This window comes from Equus przewalskii, chromosome 29, assembly GCF_037783145.1.
Source record: "Equus przewalskii isolate Varuska chromosome 29, EquPr2, whole genome shotgun sequence".
NCBI lineage: Eukaryota > Metazoa > Chordata > Mammalia > Perissodactyla > Equidae > Equus > Equus przewalskii.
This window is the reverse complement of record NC_091859.1, coordinates 10,569,212-10,596,478: the sequence shown is the minus strand read 5'-3', so window position 1 is coordinate 10,596,478 and position 27,267 is coordinate 10,569,212. Positions and strand designations below refer to the sequence as shown.

Here is a 27,267-nt window from a genome sequence, read left to right as displayed (position 1 = left end):
ACAGGCTAACGAAGATAAGATGCTACTGGCAGAAAAAGGACTATCTCATCTATGAGATCTTTTATAAAAACCCCATTGTAACCACAAAACAAAAATTCAGAGCACAGCCACAAACATAAAAAAAGAGGAAACTGAGAAAACATCACAGCAAACCACCAAACTGAAATGGCAGACAGAAATACAAAGAAAAAGAAACAATGGGAATATAGAACAACCAGAAAACAAAAGATAAAATGGCATTATTAAGTCCTCATCTATCAATAATCTCCTAAATGTAAATGGATTGAATTCACAAATCAAAAGACACAGAATGTCTGGGTGGTTTAAAAAACAAGACCCAAAAATATGCTGCCTCCAGGAGACCCATCTCAGTTCTAAAGACAAACATAGGCTCAGAATGAAGGGATAGAAGATGGTATTCCAAACAACAGGCAACCAAAAGAAAGTAGGTGTAGCCATACTTACATCAGACAAAATAGACTTAAAGCCAAAAAAGGATAACACAAAGGAAAAAAGAGAGAAGGCTATAAGAAATAAAATTAGAAAGTAAACAGGAGAAATTACAATGAATACCACAGAAATACAAAGGATTAAAGGGAATACTATGAAAAGTTATATGTCAACAAATTGGAAAACTGAGGAAAAATGGCTAAATTCTTAGAATCATACACCCTCAAAGCTTAATCAAGAAGAAATAGAGAATCTGAATAGATCAATCACAAGTAAAGAGATTGGAACAGCAATCAAAAACTTTTTAAAGAAACAAAAGTCCGGGGCCAGATGGCTTCTCTGGTGAATTCTACCAAATATTCAAGGAAGATTTAATACTTATACTTCTCAAAATTTTCCAAAAAATTGAAGAGGATGTGATGCTTCCTAACTCATTTTACAAGGCCAACATTACTAAAACCAGACAAGGACAATACAAAAAGTGAAAATTACAGGCCACTATTGCTGATGAACATAGATGCAAAAATCCTTAGCAAAATATTAGCAAATCAAACACAACAATACATTAAAAGGATCATACATCACGAGTAAGCAGGATTTATAATAGAGACTCAGGAATGGTTCAACATCTGCAAATCAACCAATGTGATACATTACATTAACAAAAAGAAGAATAAAAATCACATGATCATCTCAATAGATGCAGAGAAAGCATTTAACAAGATTCAACATCCACTTATAATAAAAACTATGAATAAAATGGGTACAGAAGGAAAGTACCTCTACATAATAAAAGCCATATATGAAAAACCCACGGCCAACCTCACACTCAATGGTGAAAAAAATAAAAGCTATTCCTCTAAGAACAGGAAGAAGACAAGGATGCTCACTCTCACCACTCTTACCCAACACAGTATTAGAAGTCCTAGACACAGCAATTAGGCAAGAAAAAGAAATAAAAGGGATCCAAATTGGAAAGGAAGAAGTATAACTGTCACTATTTGTGGATGACATGTTCCTATATATATATATAGAGAGAGAGAAAACCCTAAAGAATCTACCAAAAATCTATTAGAAATAATTAGCGAATGCAGTAAAGTTGCAGAGTACAAAACCAACATACAAAAATCAGTTGCATTTCCATACAGTGACAAGGAACCAGCAGAAAATGAAATCAAGAATACAATCCCATTTATAATCGCAGAATAAAATACCTAGGAATAAATTTAACTAAGGAGTTGAAAGATCAGTACACTGAAAACTATAAGGCACTGTTGAAAGAAATTGAAGAAGACATAAAAAAACAGAAAGATATTCTGTGTTCATGGATTAGAGAATTAACATAGTTAAAATGCCCATATTACCTAATGCAATCCCAATTGGAATTCTAACAACATCTTTCACAGAAATAGAACAACCCTAAAATCTATACGGAAAAGAAAAGACCTCGAATAGCCAAGTCATCCTGAGAAAAAAGAACAAAGCTGGAGGAATCATATTCCCTGAATTCAAAATATACTACAAAGCTACAGTAATCAAAACAGCACAGTACTGGCACAAAAACAGGCACACAGATCAATGGAACAGAATTGAGAGCCCAGAAATAAACCCACACATCTATGGACAGCTAATTTTGAGAAAAGAGGCAAGAATATACAACAGAGAAAGAAAAGTGTCCTTAATAATTGGTGTTGGGAAAACTGGACAGCCAGACACCAAACATTGAAAGTAGACCTCTATCTTACACCACACACCAAAGTTTAAAATAGACCAAAGATTTGAAAAAAAAAACACAAAATAGACTAAAGACTTGAATGTAAGACCTGAAACCATAAAACTCCTAGAAGAAAACATAGGGAGTATGCTCTTAAAAAAAAAAAAATTATTGCAGTAACATTGGTCTATAACATTATATAAATTTCAGGTGGATATCATAATATATTTTGAATTCTGTGTAGATTACATCATGTTCACCACCCAAAGACCAATTACAATCCAGGGAGTATGCTCTATGACATCAGTCTTAGCAGTATCTTCTTGAATATCATATTTCCTCCAGTAAGGGAAACAAAAGCAAAAGTAAACAAATGGGACTACATCAAACTAAAAAGCTTCTTTGCGGCAAAGGAAATCATCAACAAAATGAAAAGGCAATCTACCAACTGGGAGAAAATATTTGCAAATCATACATGTGATAACAGAATAATATCCAAAAATATATAAAGAACTCATACAACTCAACAACAACAAAAAAGTTCCTTCAAAAAAATAAAAAACCTGATCAAAAAATAGGCAGAGGATACGAACAGACAGTTTTCCAAAGATGATATACAGATGGCCAACAGGACATGAAAAGATGCTCTACATCAGTAATTATTAGGGAAATGCAAATCAAAACTACAATGAGATATCCCCTCACACCCATCAGAATGGCTATTATTAGAAAGACAAGAAATAACAAGTGTTGAAGAGGATGTGGAGAAAAAGGAACTTTCAAATACTCCTGGGGGGAATGTAAATTAGTGCAGCCACTATCGTAAACAGTATGAAGAGTCCTTAAAAAATTAAAAATAGGGGGCCAGCCCAGTGGCTTAGTGGTTAAGTTTGCCCACTCTGCTTCAATGGCCCAGGGTTCAAAGGTTTGGATCCCAGGTGTGGATCTAGCAATGCTCATCAAGCCATGCTGTGACAGCATCCCACACAAAATAGAGGAAGACTGGCATAGATGTTAGCTCAGCGACAATCTTCCTCAGGCAAAAAGAGGAAGGCTGGCAATAGGTTTTATCTCAGGGCTAGTCCTCCGCATAAACAAATAAATAAATAAAAATAGAAGTACTATATGATCCAGTTATTCCACTTCTGGGTAATTAGCCAAAGAACATGAAAACACTAATTCAAAAAGATATATGTACCTCTATGTTCATTGCTACATTATTCTCAATAGCCAAGACTTGGAAGCAACCTAATTGCCCATCAGTGGATGAATGGATAAAGAAGATATGGTTTATAGACACAATGGAATACTACTTAGCCATAAAAAGTATGAAACCTTGCCATTCATGACAACATTGGATGGACCTTGAGGATATTTTGTTAAGTGAAAAAAGTCAGACAGAGAAGGACAATTACTGTATGACTTCACTATGTGGAAGATAAACAAACACACAGATTGGTGATTATCAGAGGGGAAATGGGTGGGCAGAGGGCAAAAGGGGTAAAGGGGAATATGTGTAAGGTGACAGATGGCAACTAGACCATTTATTTTATTTTTGAGGAAGTTTAGCCCTGAGCTAACTACTGCCAGTCCTCCTCTTTTTGCTGAGGAAAACTGGCCCTGAGCTAACATCCGTGCCCATCTTCCTCTACTTTATATGTGGGACGCCTACCACCGTATGACTTTTGCCAAGTGGTGCCATGTCCACACCCAGGATCTGAACCGGCGAACCCTGGGCAGCCGAGAAGTGGAACGTGTGAACTTAACCACTGTGCCACCAGGCCGGCCCTAGCAACTAGACTTTTGGTGGTGAACACAATGCAGTCTATGCAGGAGTCTAAATATAATGATGTATACCTAAAATTTATGTAATGTTATAAATCAGCGTGACCACAATAAAAAATACAAATAATAAAGAACACAAATTCAGTAATAGCAACACTTCCCAAAGAAACTGCCAGGTCAGTAGGAGCCTATTGTCCAAATTCTCTGGCTTTTCAAATCCTAAAGCAACATTTCACTAAATCATTTTGCTTGCTTCAGTTTTCCTAAGGGCTTATTAAAGAAAGGGAAATAAATTATCCTTATGAGAAAATGAGAATCATGTTTACTGTGATTGTATGAATCAGTCCAAGGGAAAGTAATAATACATGTCAAGAAATACAAAGCAATTTGTGTGCTATGTTTCTTGAAGTCCCTAAGCAGTCTTTGAAGACACAACACAGCAAAGTGATCGAGTTCGTTCAGGCATTTTTAGGCACTGTTGTATAAGCTGTGGAAGATGCAAACTTTCAAGACTCATAATCTAGATAAACCACTCATGAAAACATTTTAGAAACAATTAAATGCTAAGCCTGCATCTGCTTCATCTCTGAGGGCAGGGATCATAACATCCTTGTTTCTCCTTATATCCCCAGTGCCAATTTCATAAACTGACATATAATAGGCACTCTGCTCCTCTAGCTTTAAAGTCTGCGCCCTTTCACTTTTCCAGTGTTTCTCCAATCGGGATCTACAGACCACGCAGGGTGCGGTAGATATGTACACATAGATTCGACGGTCTGAATTAACCTCAAGAATGTGTTAATCTTGCTAAACAGCTCTTCTCCACAAAAGGATTAGTATAAAAACTCTAGGCATTTCTAATCACCACATTTTAAACAAGAACTGTCCCTGGATTTCAGTGCCTGGGGTTTTATTTGTGGTCATTATTGAATTTTTGGTGAGAAATCTACAAGAAGCAGGGAGTTCTGAAACCAGACTGCCTGGATTTGTATTCTGGCTCTTCCACTAGCTGTGAGATCCCAGACAAGTTATCTTGTCTCAGTTTCTCCATCTGCAAAAATGGGGTAGAATTTAACTTTTGATGTTTAACTAGTCTAGATGTTGTTAGACTGACATAACCTAATTTATAAAAAAGACAATTTTCTGGTGTCCAACATTATCATGTTTATTCTTCTACAAGTTATAAAGACAAAAATTTGAGGGGTAATAATTTATAATAGACACACACGGAAATGTGGATCTATAATAGTTTTTTTTCAACTTTCAACCTTCTCAATATTAGTACTCCCATTTAGATGAATGCTCTTTTTTTTTTACATCATTAGATATGTGCAAAAAAGGCTCCTAACTTTCAAACATGGAAGCACGGTTTATACAAATTCGAGTGTAAATAATGGGTTTAGAGCAATGATATGGTACTATAGTACGTAGGGTATAATCCATCATCTGTTTATCATAAAAGTTCCCTACAAGTAGGAAATGTTTGGGAGTTACTGTGTCAATCAGCATACTGGAAAATAAAATGACAATGTCCTCTTACTCAATGAAGGGAAAACTAAGCATACGCACATGACTCCAGTAAAGATTTCCGAGACGAATTCAAGTACATAATCCTCCTTAGGTAGCGAAATAATGTCGTTCTCAAGACCTGAGGAATCTGTTGCTCGCAATGCTAGCCTAAGAGAACTATATCAAAAATGAGATATTAGAGCAGAGAGAAGTAAGCAAATATAAGTGAGAAATTATAAATTCTGAATAGGAATCTCTGTCTGCCTAAAAACAATTCATAAATAAACACAGATATCTGTGTATTTTGGGTTTATTGTTTAAGTAGAGTGACCTACAGGAATGCATTTTAAAAATTCTTTGGTCTTTCAATATTTTCATATGGACACTTTCTCAGATATGGTTTTTCTGGTATAATCTGAAATTTATGGTATCATTTTAATAATGTGCCTAATCATAGATGAAGTATCAATGCATATTATGGATTTGTTTACTACTGCAGGTCTGATTTGCTGACAGTTTGACAGATTACTTGTTACAAGTAAAAAACAGCCAGCTGAAACAGATGAAACCTATGATTACAAAAATTTAACAAACAGTATACCCTTTGGGAAAAGATAGTTGAACGGTGTTAAGAAAAACAGAAAACCACGATTGGTTTCTTGAACTATAGTGGAAAATGCACTATATATTTAAGAGAAATAATTTGTCTCTCAGGAAAACTAAATTAATATATGTTGAGGATTTTTGTTTGTTTTAGTGGGTTTTATTAGAATTCGTATATAAACAACCAGTGAAAATTACAAGTAGAATCAAGAAATAAACTTTAGTACAAGTAAGTAGATCCAACTATCTCTTATATGATTAAACACTCAAGAAGACAAGGATAGAGTAACTTGGATTGCAGAATAAGAAAAAAAAGTGATTGATAGCAGTAGCAATCTTTTACATCTATCCCTTCTAGAACTTGTTGAGATCTGTCATGTGACACTTTAATAAACACAGTTGATTATTTCCACATGTAATTTAAGCAATTAATTTTTCTCAGTTACGAATTGTTGGAAGTAGCTGAAATATATATTATTTGGTAAATCACTCTAACAAATCTTTTCAAAATTGCTTTTTTCTTTAAAATTCAGCATTCCGAAGGTGAGCAAGTTACTTTTCAAATGAGCCAGTGTAATGATGGACCAATTCAAACTCTTTCTTGTCCCAAGATCTCTAAAGGCACCACAAATGCCCTCTTTAGCTTGCCATTTACTCTTCAAAAGGGCAACGTGCATACGTTGTAAAGCTGCATTTCTTGGAGGTATTTCAGTAGAAATCATTTTAAAGAGCAACACAACAAAACACAAAGATTACAACCACACAGGAATAAGGAGAGTTAGTCAAATATAAATCTCCTCTTCTTAAGAAACTGAATTCTCTATAGTTTAATTTTTGATGTAACCATAATACAGGTTCAGAATAACTGATAAAACTCTGAATCCCGTACCACAGTAGCCATTAGTTGACACTTAATATCTAAGGAAATAACAGTTGATTATAAGACAAAGACTGAAAAATTTTGTAGTATACACATTTTTTTCTCCTCTTAGAGATGTCATTTTTTTTTTCAGCTCTCTTCTAGGGCTTGTTATCAAAGATAATGTTCAAACAACATATTTAAGCAAATTCTTCTCAACTTGATAAACAGAAACTCTTGATTTTGACATTATCTAGTGACAAGAAGTTTAACAGTGTAACCACTCAGTCTGGAAAATAATGTCATCCAAAATGACAAAGACTCTCCTTAGCCAAAGGAGACAGACTCCACTGAGCCCTCTTTTCAACTAGGCCTCATCCTTGGGCCTTCTCTTAGGCCTGCCTAGCCCAGCTGTAGCGAGAATTCTGCTAAGCCAATTTATGAGAATTTCCCCGCCCTTGATATATGATCACACCGGGCTGCCTTCAGCAAGAATCCTGTTAAGTCAGTTTAGCAAGGATCCTTCTACCCTTGATGTCTCCTCTTAGTAATTTTCCAACCATTGACCATCCCTAGCTGTCTTTTCTATATTTGAGGTTGAACCTGATCTCTCTCCCCTACTGCAATAGTCTTGACACTTATCACAACCGTCCTGAATACAATCTTCCTTACCATTTCAAAAAGTGTCAGAACAATTTTTCTTTAACAAAGACATAGGACTTTCAAGAAAAATTAATCTACTAATCTATTAATTTTTCAGGATCTGCCCAACTTTTACTAGTCTTTAGGGTAAAGTATAATTTTAATCTGTAAATATAAGTAAGAGTTCGAATAGACAATAAGGAGTTAGGAATAGAGGAAAGATAAAGAAACAAAAAAAAGGGAATGGAATGTTACAGCAAAATTAGAAGAGGGAGAGAATAAAGACTTACACATAAACACAGCTTTTGGTTAATGTTTCCATGTATATTTAGAAAAACATGGCCCCATAAGACCAATCAAAGGTCAAAAACATAAATGCCTAAAAGGATAACAGAAATGGAGGAGACCAGCTGTAGAAATAACCGAAAGGGACTATGAGGAATGTGGTGACCCAGGGTGGGGGCGGGAGGCAGCTCCAGTCCACCCTCACTGACCCTCCCAGGTAGGAAAGTGGGCCAGTGCGGTCAGATTAGCTGAGTTTTCAAAAAAAGCAGGAATCCAGTTTCTCTGGAGAAGAAGAGACTAAATGTAATTTTAGTGTGTGGTCCCACAATTCAAACAATTATAGCTATAAATCCATGCAAAGGATACCCCCACAGAGAAATGTGAGTAAAAACAAACAAGCTTAGAATCAGAGAACACAATTAAGTGGAATTTCCCAAAGGTTTTGATGTTCGTCAACCTAAAGCACTCAAACTGATTTTCCTTATAGGCAAGAGCCACTTAAGTTCCTGTCCACGCCTTGCATCTCCCATCCTTTTCTGATTGTGACTCGAAAACACACACACAGTGCATAAACACATTTTTAAAACATAACATTTAGAAATGATTGCATGTGCATTGTGATGAATAGCAATACTCCAATGATGGAAAAACTGTAAATTCAGCTTAGTTCAGCCCAACTATCCGATCCTGGCCTAGGCGACAACTAGCCCACAAGAACCGTTAGTAAACAAGTGGATTGCACTAACCATCTTTGTCTTCCAAGCATGAAGACTTATACAAGATGATAAACAGAAGAAAAACAGTAACCACTTCAGAAATACATATTTTTCTGGTTTATCTAACATTTTCAAAATAGAAGTACAACACAAAGCAACTACAATGTAAGCTGACTGAAGTGAATACACCAAAAACTAGACTTTGTAACTAGTTAGAAGACAAGAGCGGTGGCATCTAAATAACCTGCAAAGAAGATCTATAGTGTAAAAGAGTTTGAGGACAGATATGGGAGCGATGAGACTAAAATCGGTCCTGGCATAACTGAAGCTCTCAGGGAACTGAGCATCTACCTTGCTGAAATTAGATGAGAGGAATTAGACGTTTGATTTCTACTGATGTGTCATAAATATGCTTACTATCAATGTGATGAAGCCTATTTATGAACTGAAGTAGAATAAGGGTTTATTGACTTAATTTGGATATAAGTGAAGAAACAAGAGTCTTGTTTCAGTGATATTTCTGGGCCCCCTTAATAAGACCAGGTAAAATGTGAGGGGAAACTAATGGCACTTTACTTCTTGATTGAAACCTTTTTATTCTGGGTTTGTCACCTTACCTCACTCCATTTTCTAACTGTAAAATATATAGATATATTTGAAATTAAAATAACTAGTGAGAATGGAAAATACATGTGCAATATTAGGATACATTTTGCTCATAAAGTCGATCTGGTAATTCTGGGATCCATATACTAGTAATGCCTGAAAGTCAAGAGACACATGGTATGTAATTTTCCCACATCACAGAAGCTTGTGGAAAGTTTAGGAAAAAGCCAAATGGTTCTTCCTCCATATACAAGCAGAAATGTGGTTTAACTGCTTCCCAGACAAATTATTATTAACCCTGTCATTTTTTCCCAACAAAACAACAATCTCAGTAATTTCCCCCCCAAAAACATCCCTTATATGGTCAAACCTGAATCTGTCCTGTTTAACTTAATTTCATGGTCTCTTGTTCTATTTAAGGTTGAAGAATATCTTTCTCCTCAGAAAACAAATATAACTTGGAACATATTCTCTCTCTTCCATCAGAACAGCCCATAATTAACTAACCTTTTCCCCTAGGTTTCAGTCTTAGTGGTTATCTGTACTCCATAGCCATCTCTCCATCTCCTCGACTCCACCATTTTTACCACAAAAATGATGGTCCAAATTGAACATAATATATTGTAGAATATGCAGACTGATAACCCAGCTGCACTCTCCTAAGGTAAGCTCATTTCTTTGAATCCCGTATTTCTCATTTTGATCTTTTGACATATAATCATTGCTAAAGAGCCGAAATGGATAACATTGGCTTTGATTTTATAATAACGCTCTAAAATAATTTATATTCTAAGTGCCTTGCGAAGGTATAATGCATGTATGTAACTTCCTATTGGATAATCTGATCCTTGGAACACACTCCCCTTTAATTCATATATGATGAATGCACATGGAAGAACATTTATAAAACATTATACACATTAGAAATACAAAGGGTGAGTACAACATCTAGCCTAAAAGTCAGAGAGCTAAATCAAAGCGAGAAGTAATCTACCAGTAGATTTCAGAACTTCATTTAGAATTATCACAAAATGACTAATGGCTTAATGCCCCAACCCACAAATGTACTGGCATTTATTTATCACATACAGATCCGAGGCCTATATCAAATATTACCTACTGTGCACCTCAGCACACCCATCTGTTTACAGGTCTTTAACCCCAAATTCTGCCCTTCTTTCCACAGGATCAGCAGATAATCAAATAGTTATGAGAGAAGTAATTTATTATCTAAGCTTATGCCCCTTCCATTTCTATTTTGTTTTTTCCCTCTTCTATATTCAAAGTCTACTTTTTCTTCTTCAGTCTCTGGGGAGGAAATGATCCTTTAGGATCCTCAATATTTCTTTTGTTCTCCCCCCTACTTGGACACATTTTTAGTCTCATCTTTAAACACATACATATATACACACATTCCTTAACACTTCTCTTTAATATTTAATAAATATATACTTAATATTTCTTTGGTGTTGCACTGACTCTTTCATTTACCTCCAAATTTATTTACAGAATAAGTTCACACTCTGCTCTCAATTCTCCATTTCCTTAACACCTTAGAAACTTCTGCCCACACCACTTGCAGGAACCTGAGCGCTTGAAGATAGTCAATGCTGTCTTACTCTGAAGTCAACGGACTTTCTCAGTCCTTGTTTTCCTTCACCCTTTTAGCAGCGGTGGAAACTGCTTGCCAACATTGACTTCTATGTCCTGCCATTGCCTCATGTCTTCCTTATTCTACATTCCAAATGTAGAGCTCACCACGGGTTTGAAATTTGCTTTCTGCCCTCCTTCTGTGCCTTCTCTCCCTTAGTGATCTTATTCACTCTGCTGGTACTATCTCCTTTCTGCAAATAGACCCCCAAATCTCTATCCGTTAACTGTGGCCTTTTCCCGAACTGCCCACAGAAAATGGGAATATCCTACCTCTCACTCAGACTCGGGTCCAAACTTAATCCTTTCTTCTTGAAATAAATATACCCCTCTGGCTGTCCTATTTCTGCTTAGCGTATCTTTTTCCCAAGTTACCTAAATTCAGAATTTTGGAACACTCGTGAGGCCAACTAATTTTCCCTCTCACACCTATCAAATAATTGGCTTTTTTCCCCCGCGTGTTCTTTTCCATTCCACTGTGTTTCTGTACTTTAAGGTCTATTATACCTCCTGCCTGTACTATTACAATGACCTTTCATCTGGTTTTTCCAAGGCTGCATCTCTCATCTCTACTTTCTCAAATGCAAAACACATCCTTCATTACATCATATAATGGCCATCCTAAATTACCAGTTTCATTATGTCATCCCACTTAAAGACAATTCTGGAATACAAACTCCTAATTCATAGTATGGTATTCAACGCCTTTCATCTGGTTTTAGCTCAGTTTCCAGTTCTATCTTCCCTTACTCTTCCTCTCTGCCCCCCACCCCTGGCAATATAAACCATATCTGCTTACTGTTTCTTGGGCATAGTTCATGCTTTCTGAGCTCCATGCCGTTGTTCACGCCTATGCCTCTACCGGCCAGAATTCTCTCTTTTCTCCTCCTCCTGCTAAAATCTCCACCTATAAACATCCTATCATTTTAAGATTCTCCAAGCTTGCCAACTCTGACTCAGTGCCTTCTAGGATCGATCCAGCTGAAAGTCATTTCTTTTTCCTGTGTACTTTTCTAGCACCTAGCTTATATCACTCACAAAGCACTTACCAGACAGCGTTATTTACTGTTCTGAAGTGTGAAAATTTGGATGCATGTGTTTTAGCCTCCATTCCTTCCCCATATTAGATAGTACATTTCTCAAGGTCAAGGTTAGTTTTTCATAACTTTGAAATCTTACTGCACTGGGCATAGAGTCCTACGCAAAGCTGGAATTTGATAAAAAATAAGTTGAATGAATTCAGACAAAAAACAACTACATCCAGTAAAACACAAGATATATAGACGTGATCACTGATAACTACTCTCTTCTAACTTTAAAGTGTACTACAAGCCAAGTAAGAGAGGGTGACTTTGTACTATGCAAATTTCCCATTCTTTACATTAAAAAAAAAATTTTTAAACCATAAGTTAATGCAGAATTTGGCTTAATTCCCACAAGAGGAACAAAACAGTTTCATTTAAATGTTCTCTCTAGTCCTCAAGAGTCAGCATTTTTTGATGTGCATTAAGGGGGAGAAAAGACAGAGAACATGTTGTCTTTTTAAAGTAACCTTCATGGAGAGGTCAATTTTATTCATAAAAATGAAAAACTAAAAGTGGAAAAACTTAAAATGACAATTTTGGTAAAGAGTTTTCCCATTACAGAAATATGTTTTAATATAATACGAGGTTTAATTTTAGAGAAATCCCCACCCAAAGATCAAATAAATAGGATTCAAAATTTTAATGGTGCCAATTTTGTAGTAAATATATTTCTCTAATTGTACTCTTTAGTAAATGACGCTGTATTGAATATCCCTGATGCAGAGACAATATCAGAATCTAAAACTTAAAATTATATGTGCCTGCTAATTTAGACTTCTTTTATTATTTTAGCATTTTATCACTGGAATTCTTGGTATATAAAATAATCCAAAAAGTTAATTAACAACTTTAAAGTAAATTGTATAGAAAAATATGGCTTTTGTAGAATAGAAAAAAGACAGAAATTCATCTTGGAACATATTGAAGAAATGGAATAGGTATTTTATTAGGAGAGAAATACATCCCATAGACAATCAAGAATCTTTCTAATATGATGATAATAAGTGGTAGTATACAGGGTTACAGTGCATCTTTTACTTTGTATGGTCACGATCTGACATAAGCATTGCTGAAACATCCAGAGTCCCGCACATACAGCTACAGATTGTTGTAGTGGAACATTTAAACAATAGGAGAAAATGCTTTACAAAAAATAAGAGTGAGATTAGATTACCAAGTAGACAAGAAAAATAGAAAAGAGAGTGGAACTACGTAAATAGCGAATGGGAATTGAGGTCTGTTTCTATTTTCGCATATAAGCAGGTAACTGAAATTTATTAAGTTAAAGCATAGAAATAACACAGAATACTTTTATGACAAAGGGAATAAATAGCTATGAGCAAGATAAATGTTAGATGCATGCTTTAATTTAGATCAGGTGCTAACTGCTAACAAGTCATTACATGGGCTATTGTTTAATTAGGTATCTGGTTCCGAATAGAAACTTCTGTTACTGCCAAGGTTTGCATTTTATCAGTCTTGGCTTAGAGGCATCTTACTTACCTAGATCATGTACAGAAAACCAAAACACAATTGATAAAACAGACTAGGGAAAAACCACATCTGTTGATCCATCAACTGCAACATCACTTACTTATTGTTAAATAGGAACTTTGTATTCTATCCAAGTCCATAAAATAACTAATTTACTGTTTCCAGATAAGGGAAGTATCATTTGAATTAAGCGCATTTTTCAAAAGCAGTTCTCAGCATGTTTAGGAAGAAACTTTTGGGGGTTTCAGAAAAAAATGGCTTTGAGTTGGAAATTAAATATTGATTTTATGATTTGGTCAGTCATTTAAAATAAACAATCTCATAAGTCAGGTTTAAATCTTGTGGCGCCTCCGTGTCTTCTTCATGTGGTGGGTCAGCTCAGACAGCTCAGAGAGCTCTTTCTCACAGACCCGCTACCATGTAGCGAAGAAGACCATTTGATCAACCGCTCAAAAATAAAAGTGACTAACAGTGAATAAAAGTTGAACTTATTTATTATGCATATTAAGAACATTCTATTAATGTGCAGGGAACAGAAGAAAGAAAAACATAAAACCCTGTCTTCAATGAGGTTATAAAAATAAGTTTAAGGCCTCAAATTCAAGCCTTTACGTAGAAATGTTACACAAAGATGCCCAACTCGGGCATCTACAAAGCTGTGCCTCCTGCCTACCTCCTCCTGCACCTCCTAACTCCCTTTTCCTGCTCCCACTTTTTCCAAAGCACTTTTCACTGTCTGACATATATATATACTTTGCTTCTTTGCTTCAGCTCCACCTCTTCAGAATAGATTATAAGTTCTTAGCAGGCAGGCATCTTACCAATCTTATTCACTACTGTATATCCAGTGCCTGGAATACTGCCTAGCACTTAATAAGTACTCAGTAAATATTTACTGAATAAATAAATGAGAGGACCATTTATAGATTTCTGGCTTGCGTTTGCTCTCTAAGATATAACTGCATTTTTTCCATCAAGCTTTCTCCTAGTTACAGCAGCCTAATCACCATGTGATTCCACTCATTAGCTCTGATACTGGGTGAATTATTAATTTCTCTGAGCTTCCGCAGAATGGGGATCATGGAAGTATCTGTGAGTTGTGAGAAATGAATGAGGGAATTCACATGAAGAACTTAGCAGGATGCTTGACATATAATAAGTATTCAATAAATTTTAGTTGTTATTATTCTTACCATTATAACTATTAAATTGTTTTCTTCTGTTGCAAACTGCTCACTGATTCTTGAACAACCTCACAATTAATGAAACAGGATATTTACATTTAGGGTTAAGGTTACATGTGGTTGAATCACCTGAAAAAAAAGCTACTTCCTATGTGGGTTGCTTTCAAGGAGCATTGATCTTCCTCTTTTGTGCTCTCACAGGACTATCTATACCTCTGTGTAGGAATCGCCACACTGTACTTCAATTAGTTGATTATGTTCCGTCTTCTCTGCTACACTGTGTGGCCTTTTAGGGTATGAAATCTCTGTATCTTATCACAAAGCAGGCTCTCTATAGATGCTTGCCCCACGGATGAGTTACTGTAAAGAATGAGACTGATCCCACTATTTGTAGTCACATCACACGTGCACTTTCATTACTGTTTCAAAATTACATTTCTCAATAGATGGTGCAGATCTAGAGAGCGGGGCAGAGGTTTTAGTTTTGAAGAGTGATGCAGAGCAGCACGTATGAGAATAAAAGCAACGCACTGGAATTTAGTGAGGTGCTGCGAATAAAGAAGTGCTTAGAAGACAGATATAAAACCAGTTCTTATTTTCTCATAAATGGTTACTCTGTTTCAATAGTAATGATCTAATTTATATCCATCTCACTTTATGGAAGTGTGACTATCCAGGGAAAAATTCTAATAAAAACACACTTGATAAAGTTGAAAAGCACACTTATTAGAAATGAGGATTGTGGAATAGGAAAGAAGCATACAGCTCGAGGTTTGACTATACATAAGAATCAAAAAATACCTACAACGTTAGGAAGTCCTTAGGTATTTAATACCACAGCAAAAAACACTTTCAAGGAGTTAATTTCACAAGTCAACCAAATGCAAAGTATTTAATAATGCTAAAACCTGCATTCAAATGATAAAAACTTATGGCGCTTTATGTAGGATAGAAAACAGCCAAGAAGCTTGAGACTGGCAGATGTGATTGTTGAATGAGCTATTTAGTGGATATTCAGAATAAGAGATCAGAGAGAAAAAAATCCAGCATCACAAGGCGTCTATGTCAAAAACTATCACATGCTGCGAGTCTATCCCTTTGAGTAATGTCTCTCATTAGGAAAGTACTTACATTAGGCCTCAGCTTGGCCGCCAGATCATAATACTTCTCAGCTGCTTCATTGAGGCTAGCCTGTCTGTTAAAGAGAAAAAAAGAAAAACTTAAACTATATTATTTATTTTAAAATTGCAGCTAGGTGAACAGAATCATTATGCAACAAAATGATATCAACTTTTTAAAAATTACATTCACACCAATCAAACAATAAGTTGCCTAAGCAGAAAAAGATCATTAAAAATTGAATGTATGCAACCTGGTTGTCATTGTCTTTAAGGCATTATAAATAGTATCTCAACATAATCCTATTTGGTAGGTGGCGTTATCTTAAATTTACATATTAGGAATTAGAAATGTTATTTCCCTTTTCCAAGCTAACCCAGGTAATATGTTATAGGTTGGGATTCGCCACCTTCAACATGATGTCCCAGAACAATCTTAGGAATTTAAAATAAATTGTCAAAATTAATAATTAGTTGCTTTTGGTTTATGAAAATAATGAACATTGCCATTTTTGTTTTTAATTCTGTATCTATCTAGAAAGCCACTTTCTTTCTCATTCAGGAGGGGAACCTTCCATTGTGTGTAGCCTACGGAAAAAAAAAAGGTCAGCTACTCCCTCTTCTTGCTTTCTGGCCACCAGGGTGGGCACACGACACAGGCTCAGCTAAATGGAGGTTCTTGCTTGGGACTTTCATTCCTAAGTGAGTGATAGAAAGATGAAGGGATGGCTAGAATTCACTCACAATGGTGGGAGCAATGGGGCTATGCCCTGGCCAGAGTTTTCCTGTAAAGAACTGCTATTGGATGTCCTGCTTTTTGATCTCTGGGCCTACCTTGTTTCCCGCTGATTCAAGCTATGTGTTCCAGCCCATAGTGAATTCTGTAGTTCCCAAAGCCTTCAAATAGCTAGAGTCAGTTTCTCAATTACCACCAAACACCATGAGTGGCACAATAGTTGACCTATACAAAAACGATGCACACTGACTTTTATAGCTTAGTTTCCACCAACTGGTTAGCAGAAGAAATCCAATTTCAGGGTCCTGAGGAAGCCCCACCAGTTAGCCATCGAAAACCAGCATGTTTTTCTATCATGCCATACTGATTCAGAAAAACCTTCAAAGATGGTAGATGATAAGAGCTAAAGGCTCCTGCATGTTGTGCTGTAATCTGGTAACCATGTTGGAGGGGTACAGAAGAAATGCTATAGAAAAATGTCAAATTCAACTTGAAGATTATATAGAGAGCACAGCTATAATGTGAGCAATAGTAGTAAATGGTTTGGGGTCCTACAGTTAAAATGGAGTAGCACTCTCTTGAAACTGTGATGGGAAGAAGATTTTGAGATGAGAAGATGGCAGAGAGGTCAGGAATAAAGAGGAGAAACAAAAATTAACTTTCTCAATTAGAAAACCACATTCAAGTTTTAAAAGAGAAGGATAACTAGCCATACCTATAAAATTGAATTTGCACTTTGGACAAGCCAAATAAAAACTACAAGGACATACCCCATGTAACCACATAAATTATAGCAATAACTGAAGATAACATCTCTCTTGAGAGCAGAACATATTTTTTTTGTAATTTTTAAAGGAAAAATAATTAGAAACACTGCTATTTTTAATGGGGTTATAGAGAAAGTAAAAACCCTTGACCTAAGGCTCTACTGGACTCTTGACATGTTACAACGTGCTGTTGCAATTTATATTCTCATAAATGTTGAAGTTCAATTTCAATATGTGAAGAAAAGTACTTTAGTCTGGTATGAAACAGTAAAAATTCCCTTGCTAGGGTATTTAATGAAGGTTTCCTCCACCGACTTATAGAATCACTTTGGTTCAGATTCATTTGGAAATATGAACCAGAATTCATTTAGGTCATGCCCTGGAAGGCTTTTCTCCAGAGGAAAATAAAAGGCATGGAGGTAGGAAATTAGAGTAACTTAATACTACAAAGAAGTAAGTTACTTTGAAGAAAAATCAACCAATAGATGTCTAACACGGAAAGTATAGCTACCATTAATATTCATCTTTATGGACATTCAAATTCATGAGGTAGATAAGGATCAAAAGAGAAACTGAGGAATTCACTAGATGAAATGCTTTAAAAATAATAATCATCACAATCGGAAAGAGGTTTCCCCCCTCAAAAATGGTTACTAGTTTTTAAAGTCTTCATTGTCTTCAAAGGTTTGATTTCTAAAGGAAATATCTAGTTTAGAAGACTTAGTTTCTTAAGCTAGAAGTAGAAGTGATGATATTCTAATAAAAAAGGAAAAAAAAGGAATTTATTAGATTTGTTATGCAATTTGAAAATTAGTTTTCACTCTAGGTCTTTGCTTCTAATATTAAATGGTCTTTACTAACTACCAACCAGCAAGCATTTATGGCATACTATAGGGAACACAGTACATCATTTCTACCCAGTGAATGTTCATTCATATCCTTGTTTTACTCTCTAGACAGAAGAGAAAACTCATGAGGAACTGTCCAATGTCCACTTTACAGCATATGCTATATTTCATACTCCCTTCTGCAAGAAGCATCCTGGGAGTGCTTAATAAATCTTGATTGTAAAGATGACAATCATTAATCAATATTGGAAAACTGAGGAAATTAGCAATATCATGCCAGTTGCTTAGGGGATTCTACTAAATATTGTCAAGAACCTCAACCACTGTATTGTCAGAGACTGATAGCAGGACTCAGGTTCCCAGGACTATTAGGATTGAAGTATTTAAAGCAGCTGAGAAAATACACTTTTTCTGAATACCCACACTCTTTGTTTCTTTACTATTTCTCTTCCAGGAGGGAAAATTTCTAAATCATCTATCTATGTATCACTTAAAAAATACCAGGAATTTATCATTCCATTCCAGTTACACACCACCATAAAGGAACTGCTACCATTAACCACATTTTAAAGGTGATTAAAATGAGGCTTAGAGGGCTGGCCTGGTGGTGTTGTGGTTAAGTTTGCACGCTCTACTTTGGCAGCCTGGTGTTTGGATTCTGGGCGTGGACCTACACACTGCTCACTAAGCCATGCTGTGGCAGTGTCCCACATACAAAATAGAGGAAGACTGGCACAGATGTTAGCTCAGGGACAATCTTCCTCAAGCAAAAAGAGGAAGATTGGCAACAGATGTTAGCTCAGGGCTAATCTTCCTCACCAAAAACAAAAGAACACAAAGAACATGGGACTTATAGAAGTTCATAATTCCCTAGGGTTATATAGCTGGTAAGTGGTTGAGCTGGGAGTCAAGGACTCTACAGCTAAATATCTGAACCACAGGATAATGCTGAAAGCTTTGTACATCAAGATGTAGCAGAATGATATATGACACACTGTTCCATGGCAGACGACCATAATTCCTACATCAAATGCTAAGAAAGGAAGAAAACATGCTTTTGATTATGCTTAAAAACCATGATTTAAATGTAAGAGATGAGATTTGAAAGGGGAGAATAGGGAGAACATTTGCAATTACAGGTTTTACTTCCTGCCCAACTCTGTCTCCCAAACTGATAGAAGTGAACTTCACCAGCCCAAACTGCAGAGGACAGTTTTAAGAAGAGACAGAGTGAAATGCACTGTTGTGTTTTGCCCCACATACCTCACTCTCTCCCCAAAAGGGAGGAAGGGGAGGAACTCAGGGAAAAGGCAAAGAAATAGGAAATGAGGAAAAGCAAGAACATTGCTAGATACTCAGTTTCTTATCCCTACTATCTCCCATAGTTATGGGGGGCCGGTCACAATCAGATATGGAGGGAAAACGTAAGTTTCCCTTGTGTCCACATGGAAGACTCAGTAGGTGGGTAAAGGGGGAAGCAGTTGGCTCTGCCAAGAGATCTCCCAGGTCAGATGTAGATGACCTGGTGTTCTGGCCACAACACACTTCACAAAGCTAGGAATGAGATTGTGAGTAAGAAAAATCACTCCTACCAGGAAGCTACACTGGGCTAGATGGGCAACTGCTCCCATCTCGCCTGTCACCCTAAGAGTCAACATTAAGTTTATGTCCCACATCTAGAGAATAAAGATTCAGTCACTATGCCAACAACAGACTTACCCACTGGAGACTCAAATGGAGGCTCCTTTCTCATTACCAACTTCTGCCCATCATATATGTTGAGCCCTCCCCCTTTGTACGTTACCTGTGGCGTCTCAGGGCCAGGGAAGGTAAGGAAACAGAAAAAGCCTAGATCATATTTGTAAACTGGACTAGGAAGTAAACCTTGAATTCCCAAGAAATCACTGGATTGGGTTGATTATATTTTAAAGGTTTTTAAATTCAGTTCTTCTGCCATAAGTGAAAAGGTTCGCTCAGAGTAAAAACAAATAGTAACAAAGGTCACAAACAAACACCTTTATTTGATTATAGAATTCTACTTTTGCACGTGGGACTATGAAACTTACATTTGTTAAAAAGTACAGAAATATATTTCATAGGTCTATTTCTTCTCTCTGGTATTATTTTATGATAGAAAAGTATCTTTTGGAACACAGGTTTATGGCCCAATATTATTACAAGAAAAGATGTATAAAAGAAATTTGAGAATCAATTATGTTATGAAATAACTTAATATACCCTGTGAAATGTGTGAGGAGAATCTGATGAAAAGGATCACTTATAATTATCTACGTTTTTATGTATTCTGTGAGAATTATAAAACTAAAAGTTGCTAAATTTAAAATTACTTCCCTGAAAATGTAAAAAGTAAAAACTCTAGTAGCATTTAGAAGACTCTCTTTAACTACAATGATCAACACTTGTGAACTGCTAATTTTGAATTAAAAATGATTTACTATGGATAATAAACATTGTTTGACTTATACAAAAGATAATGATATTTTATTAAAGTCTCGGTGATTATTTTCAAGGATGACTTAGGAGTATTTTTTTTTTTTTTACTAGAGAGTTGTTTGTGCCTGTATCATGAAAGTAGAATGAAATCGTAGCTGAGTTTTCCTGGGTTCTTTCCAACTGCTAAACTGACACTCAGTTTTAAGTTACTCAAAGCAGCACTAAATTTTAATTCTAGTTGCTAAGTTGTACAGCAAGAATAGAAGCAGAATTGAAATAAATGAGGACATAAAAATGTACGGAAAATCTTAAAATAGCAAAACCAGAGTCACACACATGTAAAAACAATGAAGCAGAAAAGGTCCTTGTAATGAAACCTCTGGAAAAATTGTTTATGATCATCAAGCCTTCTTAAATGAAAACACCTTCTCTGTCAAGACATCGAAAATGGCTTCATGACCCGTAGATATATGTCTCAGTTCCAAACATAAAGGATGGAGCGATAAGGCAGAAATTTGTCAATAACAGAGGAAAAGACTATGCTGCTGGTGTAATTTCACAAAAGATTCCTCTGAGTGAGAAATTTCTTGATGCCCCATGAGAGTTTGAGCCCCTTCCTTCATGGCCTCAAATCTTTCAGGGCTGCTAAGGACAGGTTAAGCGTATATCTGGAAAGATTACATAATGAAATACACTGGAAAAATTAAATGGGAAGAAACGTGTATTGGCAATGTCATCTATAATATTCATATATAATAAATTACTACTTGTGTTCAAAGTGTAATGCTTGGGTAGGGAGAAGGAGATGGGAGGGGTGAAAAGATGAAAGGCAAGGTAGAATTTGTTTGCAGGGGTGGTCCAAGAACCAACATCACAGGCACCACTTAGGGCTTGTTAGAAGTGTAACACCTCAGGCATCATCCAAACGTACCAAGTCAGAATATGCATTTTAACAATGTCCCCAGGTGATTCTCAAGCACAGTAATGTTGGAGAAGCACTGGTTTGGAAGATGCCTACCTTCAACCTCATCTGCCACTCCTCTTTGCTTTAGAGATCTTACAGTCCATTACAAGCTTGTTGAAATAAGCCCCCCGTTTGTTTTTTTTTTTTCACTTTTTATTAAGATTATGATAGTTTACAACCTTGTGAAATTTCAGTTGTACATTATTGTCAGTCATGTTGTAGGTGCTCCACTTCATCCTTTGTGCCCTCCCCCCACGCCCCCTTTTCCCTAGTAACCACCAATCAGTTCTCTTGGTCTACATGTTTATCTTCCACCTATGAGTGGAGTTGTACAGAGTTCGTCTTTCTCTATCTGGCTTATTTCACTTAACATAATTCACTCAAGGTCCATCCATGTTGCTGTGAATGAGACGATTTTATCCTTTTTTATGGCTGAGTGGTATTCCATTGTATATATGTACACCATAACTTCTTTATCCAATCATCAGTTGATGGGCACTTAGGTTGCTTCCACGTCTTGGCTATTGTAAATAATGCTGCAATGAACATAGGGGTGCATGGGTCTTTTGGAATTGCTGATTTCAGGTTATTTGGATAGATACCCAGTAGTGGGATGGCTGGGTCATACGGTATTTCTATTTTTAATTTTTTGAGAAATCTTCATACAGTTTTCCATAGTGGCTTCACCAGTTTGCATTCCCACCCACAGTGTATGAGGGTTCCTTTTTCTCCACAACCTCTCCAACATTTGTCCCTTTTTGTTTTAGTTATTTTTGCCATTCTAACAGGTGTACGGTGATATGAAATAAGCCCTTCTTGACCAAAAGTTGGCAGTAAAGTACAATTTATAAGTAGAAAATCCCATGACTTTTTGAGTTGTCTTTGGTAATTTTGGAAGTGTCAAAGAAGAAAGTTTATGACCTAGAGGGCCTTGGATATAAATATATCTCCAACATCTGACTATATGTGTGTGTGTGTGTGTGTGTGTGTGTGTGTGTGTGTGTGTGTAGTGCCCAATAGGCTTCAAGAAAATAATCTGATTTTGTTCCCTTCTGACTTACAAATTTCCATTTTATGTCACTTCCAGTGGCACTTTAAAGAAATGGAGTAGAGAAATGTAAGATAACAATTCTTTCTCATATATTCACTCTGCTCTAGAAGTTAGGGAAACAATGAAGACCAGTTGGTACAGCACAGCTTTGCTTTCCTAGAAAGCAGTGACAACTTGGGCCCTTAGGCCTAGAAGAAAGGTAAGTACACACCTATCTCATTGTAAGTGTGTCTGTTGTCAGACACTACACCATGATGGTATTTCTAAACACTTAGCACCCCTTTGAGAGTACAAACTTGGAGTTCTCTCTCATGACTATAAATTTACTTCTAAAATTGACCACAAAGGGATAATTTAATAATATTGGAAGGGTCTTACAATTTAGGGTTTACACATTTGATAACCTGTCTAGAAATCCATTCTTCACCAAGAAATTCAAGAATCACAGCCTCTAGGTAGTCACCCAGTTATAAAGACACGAGGGAGCCGATGAGACAGTGAAACAGTATTACAGTCGGCCAGAATACACTCAGTTTAAACACCAGCTTTCCCAATTGTGGGAAATAGCGACTGTCTTGGAGCCTTAGTGTCTTCATCTGTAAAATGGGAACATTAGTGTCTATTTCACATATGTGCAATTATAACTAAGAGGGTGACAGATGTAAAATGCAAAATACAGTGCCAGGCAGACAGGAGATATTTGAATAAAAGCTACGTTTGTTCCTCGCTTATCCTATAAATGGATTTAAAAAAAAAACTTTCCACCAGGGCCCATGAACACTGAGAATCAGGTAGTTTGCTCTTACTGCCTCTAAACCTCCTCTCAGGTATTAACGATCTTCGTGCTCTTTCTAGTTTCCGGTTCTGCGAGAACACTGACGAAATCCATTCATACAAAATGCTTCTCACAGAAAAACTGACTCAATACTTTCCTCTCACAACTCTATAGACATAACTCTACTGAGTTCTAGCATTTTAAATTCCTGTGATATTATCTGTTGATGATAACCAACTGATTTTTTTAATGCTCTCATCTGGAAGCATCCAGTACTTTTTCCATTTTATTTGAAATACCAAAAATGTCTACACATATAGTTAACATCCATTATGTGAGGCCACCCAACATCTGTGATCATGCTCTCTATAAATATATTTGGTAATTAGCCACAATGTGGATCCCACCTTCCCAAGCAAGGTAGAAGCCAGAAATTCCCTCATCTAGCAACTTTATTCCAACCAAGTTTCCAGCACATGACTCAGGTTCCACCAATCAAGTGCAACCTCAAGAGAATCAAAGTCAGAAGGAAGCATAATGGGGAGGCAGCTGTGCCCAGAAGAATCATTTTCTAATGAACATGGCGCTTGCTCTGCTTGGTTCCTTGTGGGTGAAGGTGGCGGTCCTCTGGACAGTAAAAGCTGCTGAGCCCCAAGGAAAGCTAGGTGGTGGGGTATTATTTCTGGCTGTGTGGAGTGCTCTCAAGCTCATGGGACAGTCTGTGGGCTGCAGAATATTCTTTAATAAATCCTGTTTCTGCTCAAACTTGCCACAGTGGATTCTTTAGTTTACAACTAAAAACTGTAACCCACACATGAAGACAAGTTTAGGAGCAGATCTATTTTCATTAATTTTGCTTTCAGTATAATGACTGAGGGTCTTCATCCTATCTGGGAAATTTTCTCTATTTGTTGATAGTTGCTTCTCTGCTATATGCTCTCCTTCAGAAATTTTCTATTTATAACACTTATATATACAAAAACAAAACTATACATATGTATATATGCTATATATAACTCCATACATATATATAGCATATAATTATACATATTTATATATACAGACAAATAAAACCACATATCTAAATATATATGCAACTATATATACACACTTGTATACTATATATAATTATACAAACATATAATTATAAGTTTGTGTATAGTTCTCAACCGATCCTCCAATCTTTTATCATTTCAATCATTATCTTCATGTCTTTAGTATTTTTCATTAAGTTCTGGGAAAATATCTATAACTTCTATTTAAATTATCAGTTTATTAATTTTACATGGCCTCCATTGCAGTTACAAACTCAGAGATCCTACTAATCTCTTAGTAATCTTTTCGGATGTTACATTGTTCCTCTTTCCAACTACCTATTTTATTTTCACAGGCACATTCTGTATCAGTTAGGATAGGTTAGGTTACACTGTGGTAAAAAAAAAAACCAAAAAACAAAAAAACACATCCTAAATCTCAATGAATTAAGACAACAAAGTTTATTTTAAGGTTACACTGTGGTAAAAAAAAAAAACCAAAAAACAAAAAAACACATCCTAAATCTCAATGAATTAAGACAACAAAGTTTATTTTGCACTCATTCAACCTATCCAGTGCAGATGAGAAAGGAGGTCTATCTCCCTTTGGTCATTTCAAGATCCATTTCCACAATTTCCAAGTCAGAAAAAGGGAAGACCACTGACTCTAACAGCTTTGGCTCAAAAGTGATATACACACATTCACACACATATGTCGACCCAAATAAGACTCATGAAGGCCTTCATCTTGGAAGAGGGCAGGCAAGTGCAATCTTACTGTGTTTCTCAGAGTGGAAGGCCAAACATATTTGGTGAAGAGCAGTAATAGTTCCACACCACGTAGTGTTCTTGTGAACCACCTTGACAACAGGAATTAGAGATGTTCTAAGTGGCTCTTACATTTTTTTTTTAAAGATTTTATTTTTCCTTTTTTCCCCAAAGGCCCCCTGGTGCATAGTTGTGTATTTTTAGTTGTGGGTCCTTCTAGTTGTGGCATGTGGGACGCCGCCTCAGCGTGGCTTGATGAGTGGTGCCATGTCCGTGCCCAGGATTCGAACTGACGAAACCCTGGGCCCCCAAAGCAGAGCATGCGAACTTAACCACTTGGCCATGGGGCTGGCCCCGGCTCTTACGTTTTTGATGTAAAGCTCACTGCTTCAGTGAGGGCCCTTTACATGGATACATCTGATTTGTCATCCTTATCTGAACTGTCAAATTGAAATCACATATTTCAAAACTTTCTATGTGTTTATTCTACTGAGACAGATCTTTTTCCATTACTGAGAGTTGAAATGGATTGTTAGAAATTTTTCAAATTTTAAGCCTCTTGAAATGTCCCAATAAGATAAAGATTTGCCCCTTGATGGTTGGCCTCAGGCTTTCAACTCTTCCAGTCTAGTCTCATCTAAATGGAATGAATTTTTTTTTTTTTTTTGCCTTTGGAATGAGCAGTTTTTTCTTCATTAACGGATTCTTTGGGTCATTTCATTGGGAATTAGCCAAGAAAAGGGAAGTTAAATGAGTGTGCTCAAACCATATCTTGAACTACGACATTTCCTAAATTGCTGATTTTGGATATTAGGTCAACCATTAATCCAGCTAACCAAGACACAAGCAAGGAGACATCCGCCCTTTCCCTAACACTCAATTCATCATCAAACCATGCCAAGTTTGTTTCCTAAATATCTTGCAAAAGTACAGAGCTCTTGAGGAAAGAATTAATATCAAACTCAATTTACAACAACTTGGCATCCCCAGGGGAAATGTTATATATAACATTAAATAAGCAAAATCTTGATGGCTAGTCATTTTGATAAGGCTGCATTCAAGGGAAAACCAATAACTTTTCTTATTCCTTTCAGCAAATGAAGTCCTAAATGTTCTTGATTAATAAGGAAAGAGGTTGGTGTTCAGCCTGCACAGTAAACACTCGAGAAATACTTGAATTTGACAGAGCCAAAACCCAGAAACACTAAGTTAAAACATTCATGGGGACTGCCACCAAGTCGACTAGGATATGGCCAGGCATCTGTGGTCATACCTGCAATCAATATAGGAAGGCACTGACTGACTACAACTTAATGAGGAATGCAGGCTGCAGAAAGCTAGAGAGCAGGTTCTGAAAAATGAATCCTAAAGATTTCCACATCACCAACGTATAACAAAAACTTTCCACTGGTTTCTAGTACTACGGAAACTAAGGAAAAGTTATAAGCGATATATTTAACAAGGACATTTTTTTGTAATGTTCTTATAATGGATTTCCATTGGTAGATCTTGAATTTCAGACACTAATTTAATATGTGGAAAAATGCCTGTTAATGAAACATCTTATGATTAAGATGAATTAGCCTGTAGAAACTTGTGCATACCCATCCTTGCGAATGGCTTATTGTGACTAAAAGCATAGTGTTTTATTCAGGAAGAATAAAAAGTCCTCTCCCTATATCAGCACCTAACCTTGTCATGAAAAGTAAGGTGTCTTAAAAATTATCCTTCCATCCAAGATTCTTGCAGATTGGCTACAGTTCATTTTATAAATATACCAATAGTCAATTCAATCCTGATTTCTATTTGTAGATATCAGGTTTAGGAATGCTAAACATTAATGTGGAATGAGGGCATTCAACTGAAACCTCACATATACTCTTTCCTATCAAATAGACTTAGAATTTCTTATTTAAAATTTATAAAAAGACAAGTAGAAAGCCATTAACACACAGTTATAATAACAATCTCAAATTATAAATCCAAAGTAACCTACAAAACTTGGTTTAAATATTGGTTCCTGAGGGTCAGAGGTAGGCAGAGTGTGTGGTTACAAAAGGACAACACAAGGGATGCTTATGGTCATGGGAATAGTGTGTATTTTGCCTGTAGTGATGGATACACAAACCTATACATGTGATAAAAGTGTTTAGTGCTAAATACACATACT

General features: G+C 36.3%; 1 protein-coding gene across 5 annotated transcripts in view; it reads right to left on the bottom strand.

The window, feature by feature from the left end:
- The window catches only part of TMTC2 (transmembrane O-mannosyltransferase targeting cadherins 2), a 390,871-nt gene that overhangs the window by 45,406 nt on the left and 318,198 nt on the right, over positions 1 to 27,267 (bottom strand). For all 5 annotated transcript variants that reach the window (XR_011534794.1, XM_070600499.1, XM_070600501.1 and 2 more), the window contains one exon: positions 15,714 to 15,777. Coding sequence is in view for 4 of the 5 variants with exons in the window: in XM_070600499.1 (XP_070456600.1) it covers positions 15,714 to 15,777 (64 nt within the window). In the remaining variant the exon portion in view is untranslated. The remainder of the gene's footprint in view (positions 1 to 15,713; positions 15,778 to 27,267) is intronic.